At 46.8% G+C, this 13,072-nt stretch overlaps 1 protein-coding gene and 1 long non-coding RNA gene across 2 annotated transcripts; both read right to left on the bottom strand.

The window, feature by feature from the left end:
* Window positions 1–546: 546 nt before the first annotated feature.
* Window positions 547–3,914, bottom strand: LOC144703083 (uncharacterized). The gene is made up of 4 exons (XR_013581473.1): window positions 2,971–3,914; window positions 2,257–2,409; window positions 1,172–1,359; window positions 547–741 (listed from the first exon to the last, which is right to left on the bottom strand). It is a non-coding gene; the product is annotated as an uncharacterized LOC144703083 (long non-coding RNA).
* A 2,032-nt stretch (window positions 3,915–5,946) lies between these two features.
* Window positions 5,947–12,219, bottom strand: LOC144702973 (uncharacterized). The gene is made up of 7 exons (XM_078575014.1): window positions 11,332–12,219; window positions 11,153–11,246; window positions 11,029–11,108; window positions 9,238–9,558; window positions 8,983–9,132; window positions 8,774–8,871; window positions 5,947–7,204 (listed from the first exon to the last, which is right to left on the bottom strand). The coding sequence occupies exons 1-7, from the start codon at window positions 12,217–12,219 to the stop codon at window positions 5,947–5,949; spliced, it is 2,889 nt and encodes a 962-aa protein (XP_078431140.1).
* Between the last annotated feature and the right edge of the window lie 853 nt (window positions 12,220–13,072).

The raw sequence follows: 13,072 nt of genomic DNA, 5'->3' as shown, positions 1-13,072 counted from the left end.
TCTAGAATTTTCTAGAATTTTTTACGAATTTTTAGGATTTTTCTGAGATTTATTTGAAGAGGAAATGTATTTATTCTAAGGAAAAAAGGTATATTTATAAGAGAAAAAAAGTATTTATATCATTTTGAACTTTGAAGGGCCTTTTTGCAAAGTTTCGTTGCAAAAAGACCCTGAAAACAGCTCTCGGTCGCCACTGCAAGCGTAGAGATGTAATTTAAAATCTTCTAGGGTTTTATTGCAATTATTTAATATATTTTTTAATGTCTTTAGGAGAAACCAGAAGAGAGAGAGAGTGCGGCAGGGGCATATACACAATTACTTTTGGGGGGCGTCCAACGAGAGTGCGGATGCAGTGAGAAGTAGATGGAGAAAAAAATTCTACGACGAGGCGGATATTGAGTTAAAAAGTGGGGTAGAGTGAGAAATAAAACATTCTGTAGAGAGACAGAGAGTGAGATATATACACATATATATACATATATATATATACTAGTGTGGCCCGCTCGCAATGCTCGCTTGGAGTAGGGAGAGAAGAATGAAAAATGATTGATATCCACCAATGTCAGTCGTTCACTGCTCTAATAAAAAATGAGTTGTGAAAAATTCAAAATGCTCATCAAATAAATAGATTCAGCTAATGCAAACTCCAAATCTGAGCGAATGATTTGTCTAGTCAATTCTTGGATCGTAGAGTATATTGTTGAACTCGGAAGATCACCACTTGCGACACATCAATTCAACCTGCCAAGAGAGACACAGTCATAATCATGACCAGACACAGATTCCCGATTAGGAGCCAGTTCCGTGCAAAAAATATGAAAAATGCGAACTCTTAAAAAATAACCCAAAACGTGGGAGAAGCTAGCAGAAACCCCAGCCAAATTGTAAAATAAGGACTAATTGTTCGAAGAGTAAAAATGCTAAGAGCAACAGCGCAACTAAAAAATGCTAAGAGCGAAAAATAGGAAAAATGTGAACTCTTAAAAAATAACCCAAAATGTGGAAGAAGCTAGCAGAAACCCTAGCCAAATTGTAAAATAAGGACTAATTGTTCGAAGAGAAAAAATGCTAAGAGCAACAAAAAAATGCTAAGAGCCGATTACAAAAAATTGCGGAGAAACCCTAGTAAAACAACATACGAAGATAGTTAAATGAAGGTCTGTAGACGTACCCATCAAAGAGAAGGTCACCTCCGTCGAGCTTGGAGACAGATTTAGGGGAAGGAAAAAAAAGAAGCCTACTTCATTTGGAGAACATGTCGAGGGTAGCATAGAAGACTGGCGGCGGATGAGACCTTACTTGGTCCCTAAGCGACCGTTTCGCCGATCCGGTATTTGAATTGAAGCTTCTCGCCTCCGCCTACACCAACAAAATTCCATAATTCAGATCCACCATGAGAGTTATTCGGCTGCTACACCAAGACGAAAGGGCGCCTAAATAATCATCCCATTGGCATAGGTGCATAGGGATAATAATTTTAAGAAGATAATTTATAGGTTTCAAACTTAGAAACATATAATTTTAGAATGGGGTTTCGTAAAAATAGAGAGAAAGAGATAGAGAGAAGCCTGTATGTATATCTGAATGATTACGTCAACTTGTAGGAGATAAGATAAGTGTTTCGACAGAAGCACTTATCTTAAACATCAATTTGAGGGAGAAAGAGATAGTAGTTGAAGTAGAATCCTGGGGACAGAGAGCGATGGAGAAAAACAAATAAACAAAGAGAGAGGGAGAGATAGAGAAAGAAGAGAGATGGGGAGATTGTGTGAGGTGGATAGATATAAATAGAGAGCTAGATAGATAGATAGATATAGATATAGAGAGATAGGGGGAGGTAGAGAAAGTTAGAGCAAGATAAATAGATAGAGATAGAGAGTAGAGTGAGATAGATAGATAGAGATGGAGAGAGATAGAGCTAAATAGATAGATAGATAGAGATATAGAAAGAGATAGAGGGAGACAGATAGACATAGATAGAGATGGAGAGATAGAGCTAGATAAATGGAGATAGAGTGAGATAGATGCAGATAAAGCGAGACAGATACAGATAGAAAGAGATGGATATGATTTGGGTGATATTAAGTGAAATCTATAGAGTGGAGAGAGATAGAGGGAGATATAGAGAGAGAGTTAGATAGAGATTGAGTTATATAGGTGAGTGTAGCAGAGTGATGCAGAGAGATAGACATGGATCAATAGAGAGAGCGAGAGAGAGAGAGAGGGAGAGACAGGAGAGAAATAGGGGAATGGAACCTGCAGTCGTTGCGGCAGAGGGAATCCAGGGGGATTTGAGTATGTTGCAGCCGTCGTGGATGATGCTGGAGAACAACAGTGGAGCGCAGATATCGCCGCAGATTAAAGTGCATTCCAGGTGACCCTACTGCCGTCTTGTTCTTTAACCGCTATCTGTAAAAGAGCATTTCTACTATGAAACCCAAGAACGAAAATGATAACCTTACTTCTCCTTCACCGGTGAAGGAAGGGACAACCAATCAGCGGACACGATGAAAATCATACATCTGTTTCCTTCAATCAAATTGGTAAATAGACGTCCCTCACTCTCCCTGATGTAACACGGTAACGCCAGGATCGACGGCTCGTGTTACGTCACAGTAAGAGAAAGGCGTACGGGCAAAATGAATGAATGTAATTTGAAATTCTCAAGAGCAGGAAGGACGGTCCGAGGGAGGGGCGATGATGCAGTAGACCTAGGGGAACGAACCGATCTGGCTAGACTCCAAATGACCCACAGAACCAGACGAACAAGCGAGTCGAGAGGGGCATATGACGGCCCAAGGGAGTTCGCCCTCGATGCACCAATCGAATAGTCAATCGCAAGGAAGTTCCCTAACACTCAACAGTAGGGGTGGCTAGCCTATTCAGACGTTTAAAATTAAGCGGTAGCGGAATACGATAGGGAGAGACAGTACTGGTGGAAATAATGATATTAGGAAGAGTAGTAAGAACCTGGCAATAGTACTTCCTAGCAGTGGTAGTCCTGACGAGCGGTCGAAGAAATCCCGAGAGTAATGGGGCAGGCAGCAGCGACCCTGACAGCAGCGGCGCCCGGGGAAAATACTCCGGCAGCAATACACCCGTTGATCAGTCGAGAGAGGTCCAGAGCTGGGGTGATTCAGCAGCAGCAGTCCTACCGGCCGCAACCCTGGCGTGCAGTCGCAGGCAGCCTCAATTCAGAAAGAAGTAGCAACAAGAATCCTGGTAACAATAGCCTCCTGGGGAGTAAAGTCCACCAGCAACGAGCGCACGGCAGAGTTGCCAACCCAGTCAACGAGGCCAAGAGAAAGAGGCCGACGGAAGAACAGTCCGCAATTCTGTGCGGATAGAGGCAGTGGCCAGCGCACAGGGAGGGGGCTTGGCAGCGATTCTGACCAAGCTCCCGCGGCAGGGAAACTGCAGCGAAGATTTGCGCGGCGGCCGTCATTGAAAAACGGTGAGTATCGCCCACGACGAAACAGCGGCAGATAAGAATGGCTCGCGACGGTGAGAAGACAACAGAGAATAGCCAGGGCGGTGCTCTGGAGATGCGGCAGCGGAGGAAACCGCGCTTGGGGGAGAAGACAACGGCCGAAGCGAGTTTTCGAATCACTGGTGGCTGGGCTTCTCGCAAAACAAGGGGGGAACGGCCGCGTACGAACAAAGGAGCCCGGGTGGTCAGCCGGCGACCGCAATATAGCAGTTCGGGAAGAGGCCGATGAAGGGGAGCCCTGGTGCAGCTGAACGGGGTCGGCGGGGTCGTCCTTCAGCAAGCGATCGCAGCAATCTGATCTCCTTGGTGGAAGCCGGACAATCTCCACCAGAAGACGAACGGGCGTGCTGGAGGAAGAAGACGACCACTTGCCGTACTTTGACTACAAGAAAATTAAGGAAGCAGTGCAAAACAACAATTTGATTTCTTCTCAAAAGACTGGTGTCTTGGCCCTTGGGCATGCCTTCCCCTTATATAGGGGGGGAAGGGTGCCAAGAGGCCCTCCGAGAGAGGAGGGGTCCGTCGCATGACGTGGCCCTCCTCTTTACACATAACGAGAGAGAATGAGACGTAAACTGAACGGACGAGGCCTAACGCACGGCCGGATCCGAGTTTGTCACGAATAAGTAAATAAGAAAATAACAAAAGACTTACGAAGAGTACTTAAAGTCGGGGTCGCGTGCGTCGGCACGAGCGGCTCAGAGCGGTCGGGCGCGCCCCGTGGCGGCGTCGTCACGATGGTCCCCCATCACCCACTTACTCTCTTTCACTCTCTCTGTCCCTCTCCTTCTCCCATTATCCTTTACCTCTATCTCGCTACCTCTCTCACGACCGCTCTCTCCCTCTCCCTGTCCCTCTCACTATCTCCTTGTCTCTCTCTCTCTCTATGTCGCTATCTCTCTCTCGCGACGAAGGGAGAGGGAGCATGAGAGAGGGAGAGAGAGAGAGGGAGCAAGATGGGAGGAGATAGAGAGATAGATATGAGAGGGATAGAGAGGGAGACAGATATGAGGGAGAAAAAGAAAGGGAGAGGGAGAGGGAGAGGGACAGAAAGTGAAAGAGCCAGAGAGGGAGACAGAAAGCAGGAGAAAGAAGAAAAACAGAGAGCGATAGCATAAGGCTATCACTCTTTCCCTTTCTTTATCTCTCTCTCACTGTCCCATCTCTATTTCGCTCTTTATTTTGTTCTCTCGCTCTCTCTTTCATTTTCTCCCTAATTTTGCTGATAGAGATAGAGAAAGAGAAGGAGAGGAAAAGAGGGGAGGCAAAGGGAGAGAGAGATAGAGACGGTGAGGGACGAATAGAGTGAGCGCATGAGGGGGACAGAGAGAAGGAGATGCACCATGGTAGGGAAGGATGAGGATTTATATAGAGATAGAGGGAGCGGGGGAGGGGGAAAACATAAGAAAGAAGTTTCTTGCCTTGTTTCCGTGGAAATACGTTGTGCTGCATTGCGACAGTGGGAAGGTCAGATGAGGAAGATTGTTTCTCATGCTGTCTTTGAGGCACACGATAAAAATGATTGCAACCCCGCGCTGGCACGTCACATTGAAGAATTCTTAGGCCTGCGCCTCTTTCACGGGATGGATTTTCTGACTCGAAGATGATGTAATAATGATGTGTACAATGATGAGGTTGTTCTGTTTAGTGGAGCACAGATGACGGAACGGCTTCATGGGAGCTGAAATTAAGAAGGATTTTAGTTCTCGTATTTTATGGGGATGAGAAGGGAGAGAGACAGTTTGATGTTGTACCTGAGATCGTAGAAGATCGTCTTCTACGGCCTTCTACTTGACATCTCCTAGTGAAAAACCTCTCTGTAAACAATGTTAGTCACAGGTAGGCGGTTTGCGCCGCCGTTGCAAAACACTATTCCTGTTGGACCGATCCGTGTCCTTGAGAGAGCGACGTAGAGTTGGCCATGAGTAAAAAGTGGGTTTGGTAGATATAACCCCACTATGTCTAGAGTTTGGCCTTGGGATTTGTTAATCGTCATCGCGAAGGCCAATCTAACTGGGAACTGTAGGCGCTTGAATCGAAACAAAAGCCTCGATTGAGACGGGTAGAGCGCAATCCGTGGTAAGAGATGGACATCACCGTAGAGATTTCCCTGGATGATGATTGTGGCTTGTATCATTGTTGGGAGAAAGCTGTCCACTCGTAGCCTGGTCCCGTTGCATAGACCTTTTAGTGTGTTCAAGTTTCGAAGGAGGATCACGATGCAACCGATCTTGAGTCGGAGCTTGTGGAGCGGCATTGTCGCATCATCAATTGTATTTAAGAACTCGGTTGGGTAGAGAGATTCGTTGTTGACTTCGCCAGGAGGGATTGCATCAAAGCTGAAGTACTTCATTACTTCACCTGGGAAGACATCGAGAACCATGTTGTTGACCTTGACCACATCAATGTTCAAGGGCGTCAAAATTGTCTTCGCTATCAACGAAGTTGCGGTACCATCAAAGGTTCCATAAAACCCGGGCAATCAGATCGAGCAGAGAGGGGACGCGCTGAAGCTCAGCTGGAAGATGGACATTAGGGCCAAGGCGTCCTTCTCCTACCGCAAGTAGGAACTCGCTCCACACTTGTTGCTCTGGTGAAACACGGACATTGGTTCTGAGGCGGAAAACAGAGCAATGGCGCCATACATTGCTTCGGTTAAGAGACGAACTGATGATCATTGACCGTGAGCCTTTCTGTATGACTGGAAGCACTTGTCTAAAGTCACCTCCCATCACGACAACCTTGCCACCGAAAGGAACATTTTCCAAAGTTGCATCTATGGTCTTCATCACATCTCGAATAGATCGATCCAACGTCTCGTAAACATGGCGGTGCATCATTGGAGCTTTGTCCACGATTATAATACTTGCTGACTGAATTTGTTGGCCCATCACGGAGTCAGGTGATATTCCACACGTTGAGATGTGAGTGACAGGAATTGGAATGTTGAATGTAGAGTGCAACGTTCGTGCTCCTTCCAGAAGAAGCGCCACAATACCACTTGTCGCAGTCGGTATGGCGGTGAGGCGAGAGGCCTTGATTTGTGCAAGAATAGCTGAGTAGAGGAAAGTCTTACCAGATCCACCAGGCCCGTCAACAAAGAAGACCCTGGGCTCCTTAGCATGATGTGTTGTTTCGATGGCATCAAATACTGCATCGTAAAGTTGTCTTTGTTCCACATTCAGCATGTATCGTAGGTGTTCTACTGTGATCATTGCATTTTGAATGTTGTTTCCATGGCTTGGACTGGATCTTTCGTCTACAACTTCAGGTTCAACGACTTGGGGCAACACTTGGTATGCTGCGAGAGAAGATCCGTTGTGGTAGAGGATTGAATGGAGCGCCCTCAATACTTTTTGTCGTATATGGTTAGTCACTTGTGTAGCACAGTTCTCTAAACGGATGTCATCTGACATTGCGTCAAGGTATTTTTCAAAAAGCACATCTGGTTGGGAGAGTTCACAGTAGAGTAGTATCATTGCGAATAGCTCGCGTATTTGACGGGGAGAAGCAATGGCTGAGGCCAATGCGAGATTGTTGTCAAACTCAGCGTCGGAGTGGAGTAGGCCAAGGGCTTCAGCAGCACTCTGACATGTGTCGTAAGCAACATTATAAACGGTGCGCAAATCTTCATAACACCTTGCTCCTGGAACGCGATGAAGCATCAACCGGAGATAGTATCGAGTAGTGTCGCGGGGGCACATGAAGTTCAGCCTACAAATACATTGCAGTCGATGACGTCGTGACTGATGACTCTCAAATATGTCATCAAATAATTAAACTTTTTAGTTTTCATTCATCAAAATTATAATGTTAATTCATGCTAATATCATGCATATGCATCATTTTATGAAATCACTAACCCCACTTGATCCTTTGAATCAAGTGGAATATATTTAACATTTTATGGTTAGTAAACATTCAGAGACAGGTTAAGAAGATCAAGGAAAGAGACGAGGATTGAGAGGAGCGGGCAAAAATTCAAAGAAGCAGAAATTACAAAAATGCCCCTGGGCATGACTTAAGAGAAACCTATAAATACTCTCTTGAGAGTTGATTTTAGGTTGTCCAGAATTTTCTCTAAGGAACCTAGGGCTTGGAGAAGAAGGTGATCTACAGACCCTCCAGTAGCTGATGAGCCATTGGAGCTGGGAGGAGAAGCAAGCTGAAGAGTACCCGCTCAAGAAGATCGTCGACTCGCCGGACAGGACGTGACACGAAGTCGGAGTGATTGAGCTGGTTCAGCTTTGTTTTCTTCTCCCTCTTGGACAATCTCAGTTGGGGTTGAAGCACTTTGCAAGGTTCTTCAGCAGTTTCCAACCAGAGTTGTTTTGTTTAATTTGAAGATTTTCTTGTTGTTCAGAGTTCATTTTCTTTTACCTTTTCTGTGTTTGATTTCATCCGAATCTTAACTCATCATGCTTAATCGATTCTCTACATAACAATCGGTGAGGTCTTGCTCAGGCACGAAGAACATAGCCGCCTGCTGCTAAGGGATCTGCGTGCAGGATCGACCAGCACACAGCCGCCTGCGCGTGAGAACCCGCGCGCAAGCAGCGCCGTGCACAGGGATCCCGTGCGCAGGCCACACCCGCGTGCAGCAAAAGCCGCGAGCAGGCTCGCCCGCGCGTAGCAGCGCCGCGGGCAGGCTCACCCGCGTGCAGCACTGTCGCACATAGCTGAGCTGCGCAGGCACCAGCTGCGTGCAGGCGCCCCCACGGGCACTCCTACACGCAGTTGAGGCCGCGGGTAGGTCAGCCTGCACGAGCGCACACCTGGTGTTTGGCATATTGCCAAAGCCGCAGGCGTGCACTTGTAGACAAGGAAATATTCCCTTGTCTACAGGCTTACTGTCATTAGTCTTGGAGAGGAGTTGCCTGATTTTGTTAGAGATTCTTTCAGACTCCCTCTCTAAGGAAATTAGTTGGGCAATCGTGAAGATACCTTCTCCAATTCCAATATTGACATACAATTTGATAAGTGAACTGCATTGCAAAGAAAATCTCTGCTGTTTTATCTACTCTCTGAGGATCGAACCTTACTTGCCCTAAGGCTGTGAGGTTATAAGTATTGTTGAATAAGCTCAATCCTCACACTACATTTCTGCTAAATAACCAGTAAAAAATCACATCAAAAATTGAGTTTATCAGTGACCAACGTCGAGTGGAATTGGTCCACGTGTAATAAGACAGAAAGTCACTGTACAACGTCTGTCTGGCTAATTCGTCTTCTAGATGCTCCCTGTTATAGCGCATCCACTCAGTGAGTTGTGTGCGTGCTGACCTGTCCATGACTTCACTAACCGGTTCACCTTCTTCGTACACCACAGCTTGCATATTCTCATCGTGTACTTGGAGGGCATATACAGTTGGATACATTTTCTGCATGCTAAATTCGCAGATACGCCAAAAAGCTTCTGATGCGGACACGTATCGGGCATCGAGATATTGTTGGGCTTCATCATGGGATGTAGTGTTTTGAGGTGCACGTACAGTGGCATTGTTCATTGGAGGAACCTTTGAAGATAATTTTGCTTGAATGCGATCGTGGCCTTTATACACGTACTTGTACAAGTACTTTACTGATTGGATGGAAGAACAGATTTCAACGTTGATGTGACAGTTGAACACTTTGCACAAATACTTATTGTATGGAACGACCCATCGATTGTCAATGAAATGTGAACCTTTTTGGACGACATGACCATTATTGCGAGGCGAGTAGAGAGGTTACCCATTGTTGTTTACTTGTGTTGAGTTGATGAACTCCTTGGGGTATTTCTTGGAGCACTTTTCGTTCTTCATACATGGGCTTCTTGGATTTGCAGAACCGCAAGGACCATGGATCATATGTGTTGCCACACAATTAAGCAACTCCGTCTCGCTGGGATCTGGTAACTCGGCACACACAATCTTGTCGATGTCTTCAGGGGTTCTTGGCTTGTACGGATCATCTAGTATCCACAGCATGTGCGCATGTGGGAGACCACGTTTCTGAAACTCCACAACGTACACACGGCCTTTTACATTGTCGAATATTTCCTTGTCGATGATCAAATGGAGGAGCTCCTTCAATTTCAATCGGAAAATGCGGCAACATAGGTCGAATCAATCTTGCGACTTCTGTCCGGGTAGTAGAGCTTCTGTGATGTCGGGCCATTTTGGGTTACAAGTTGATGGCGCGTCACCACCGGACGTCATCGAGCCAGCAGCAGAGGAGCAGCAAGACTTCCCCGACCCAGCACCCGAGGAGCCGACCCAGCACCCGAGGAGACGAGTCCAGCCACCACGGCGAGCCGCCGCAGCAACACGGGATTCCGCATTCCGTTACTCGGCATGACGCGGACGCCGACCACCGGAGCACACCGACACCTTCGGTTACCTTATTCTATAGCTTTTCGGTTTTATCGTGTTGTCGTGTAGCGGGGAAGGATCCATATGAGGAACTCTTTCACCCCCCCCCCCCTCTTTATGTTGGGCCTGACAAGCCCGTTTTCATTATTTCCTTTCCTTTCCTTGTTTGTTTTGTTGTTTTTGGACTTAAGGAAGGGCCTATCTTCACCCATATATAAGGGGAAGAGGTGGGCGCTTCCCCTTACTTGACCTAAATTTTGAAGAATGGTATTTTGAGAAGAAGGGTCAGGTCGTGGAGAAGAATAGAAGAAAGAAGAAGAAGAGGAGAAGGAAGAAGAAGAGGGGAGGAAGAGGAGAAGGGGAGAGGAAAGAGGAAGGGCAGCCGCCACACCGCCGCCACGCCGCCGCACGCCGCCGCCGCCGCCAAGGCGCCGCCGCGCCGCCGCCCGCGCCGCTGCCGCGCGCCCGGCGCGCGCCGCCCGCGCGCCGCGCGCGCCCGCGCCGCGCCATCACCGCGCGCGCCGCGCGCGCGCCGCTGCGCTGCGCCCACCGCGCGCGTCGACCACGCCTCCTGCGCCGCTCCGCGCTGACTGCGCACAACCGCCCCTCGCACCAGTCAACCTCCGCGCACCCGACAACTCCCTCCTCCGGAACCAGTTGGTGTGAAAATCCCGTCGCTAGCGCGGCGTACTCTGCTTTCCCTAGCCTCTTTACGTCATTTATTTCCGTCAGTATTCTTCGTATTGCCTCCACGCGCTCGGGTTAGATAGGTGAGTGGGACAGATTGAGAGAACGAGAAACAAAAAAGGCGTCCTTGTCCGTCGATGCAGTCGACGGGCGCCAGCCCAGCGTGTGAGCATTCCAGTGGGAGTTTCGCGGGCGGCGCGCCCACCGACCCACCTCGGGCGACTTGGAGGCTGGACCGACCCAGCTTGGCGACCCGGTTGGCTCTTGGCTCTCTAAGCAGCCGGCGCATTGCACCGTTGTAGAACCATCGTCCTCGTCATCGTCATACATATATTTCTGTTCTCCGCATATCCATCGGTTGACGTCGTGGACGTAACCCGATTAGTTAGCGATACGACACCGAGTTCCTTCCTTCGGTGACGGTCGGACGCCGTTGAGACGACGTCCGGCATCACAAGTCATCGTGATGAATAAATCAGGCTTCCCCATCTTTCTTACGATAGCCATGGCATCCTGGTACAACCCTTGCATGTAGCGCGGGCCGCCGGTGAAGGATGGTGGGAGAATGATCATCCTCCCTGCAGGAATAGCAACATCGTCAGTGGCAACTTGATCAAACAACCCGTGGTAGAGGCTTGCACGCAATATCCTCTTGTTGCATTGAATCCACTATAAGCGAGACTCTTCAACCTTGGCGTAAGCATCCACAACATATTCTGGAAAAAGCCAGCCAGAAAGATGAAGCATTCGTGATGAGTCTCGAACCATGAAGTGGTAAGCATAAAATTGATTCATCGTTACCTTGCTTCTTTCCTTTAGTTGCATGCTCCACTCTTGAGTGCCATATGGAAAGAGGAGCACGAAGTGTAACGGATCATAATTTCCGTCAAGCTGATTCACGAACTGTAGGCCCCCTCCACACTTTCGAAGAATTATGTTGCGTCTTCCATCTCCTTCATTACCGTCCCCAGGCATAAGTATAGCAACTTCAGATGCTATGGGTTGATCATAACGACGGTCGGGGATAGAAGGCTCACCGATTCGTAGCTCAAATTCCTGGGTGGATGCACTGTGAAGCACTTCTTCATTGTTATCTTGAAAGGGATTGGCCTCACGCAGACAATGGTGGATCTTTTCAAGGATGCAGCGATGCAGATCAGGGAAGATAGAGATTCGTCGTTCAATCTGGTAGTCTGTGTCGTACATGTAGATTTGAGCAAAACAGGGAGCTTGACCAATAGGGGGCAACAATGTGTTTGAGATATGATGATAAACACCTCCTTGTATGCGATACGTGTAAATGCCAGCATGGTTGTCGGCAAGGGTACGGTCAAAATTTGCACCGCTGGACGTGAATCCAAAAGCTGAGTTGTAGGCTCGAAGGAAATTACGGTAGTGCTTTGCCTCCTCTATTGTCCCCTCCAACAGAGCGAGAAGCGGTGCCAGTGGATTGGGGAAAGCCGAAAGCATCACCTCGCCATTCTTGCAACATAATTGGAACACTGGGTTCCTCTGACCGGAACCATGTTTGCGTTCTTGCATCCACATCTTAGATTGGCATGAAGCGCATGTTGCAGACATGCCTCCTAGAGAATGTGGTTGAACATTCTCCACAGTACGCGAAGCTGCGAGGAAGGTCCTCACGTTGGCTGATCCTGTAGAGCGACGGTATGCAATCTGCTCGGCCATACGGTTGTAATCAATGGTGGGCGCAATAAGCAAACAAAAGGGCACATGAATTCCTAATATTATTAGTGGACATCAGTAGTAGACAATGGAACATAATCTATCAAGTTCAATTTCAAAATTTTTACACTTTTCAGGAGGAACAGAATTTTGTTAGGTCAGCTGCACATCAAATGAGCAGTCATTCACTATTTGGTCTAGAAAAGTTTTGTGATTCACTCAATTCAGTTCTCTTCATCAATTAATATTGATCAAGGCGAGAGAAATGAATATTGATTTTATAGTACATGAAGCTTGGAATTTGAAGAGAATCACAATCTCAGTCAGTTCAAAAAATTCTGTTCAATTTAAGAATATGAAGCAATATATGAGGTTGAAATCAGGAAATGGGAAAGCAAGAAATTTTGAAGCAAGTAATAGGAAATCATATTTGCATTGATTCAGATAAACAATATTTAGATGGGAAAACCAACCTTCGACAGATAATGAATTTGTTTTGGTTTCCTAAAAGAGTGCTCCCTTGTTCAAAGTTTCTCTCACTTTTCGAGACGAATCTCAAGCTGCAGAAAGGGAAACAGCAAGATCACCTTAACATTATATTTAAATGAATTCCAAGTAAATGTTCAATATTTCACTCTTTGGTCTCAAAAAGTTTTGTGATTCACTCAATTCAGTTGTCTTCATCAATTAATATTGATCAAGATCAAGGTGAGAGAAATCAATATTGATTTTCCATTACATGAAGCTTGGAATTTGAAGAGAATCACAATCTCGGTCAGTTCAAAAAATTCTGATCAATTTAAGAATATGAAGCAATATATGAGGTTGAAATCAGGAAATGGGAAAGCAAGAAATT

Source organism: Wolffia australiana, chromosome 5 (assembly GCF_029677425.1).
Source record: "Wolffia australiana isolate 7733 chromosome 5, ASM2967742v1".
Classification (NCBI taxonomy): Eukaryota; Viridiplantae; Streptophyta; class Magnoliopsida; order Alismatales; family Araceae; genus Wolffia; species Wolffia australiana.
This window is presented reverse-complemented; position numbering and strand designations above follow the sequence as displayed.

Bases quoted from the DNA above. Each gene is read 5' to 3' on its own strand.
- LOC144702973 (XM_078575014.1), bottom strand. From the start codon at position 12,219: ATGGCCGAGCAGATTGCATACCGTCGCTCTACAGGATCAGCCAACGTG. The intron at 8,872-8,982 runs GTACGTGCACCT...TTTAGCATGCAG, and splicing joins CTCCAATGAACAATGCCACT to AAAATGTATCCAACTGTATA. The intron at 7,205-8,773 runs GTCAGCACGCAC...ATGTATTTGTAG, and splicing joins GTTAGTGAAGTCATGGACAG to GCTGAACTTCATGTGCCCCC.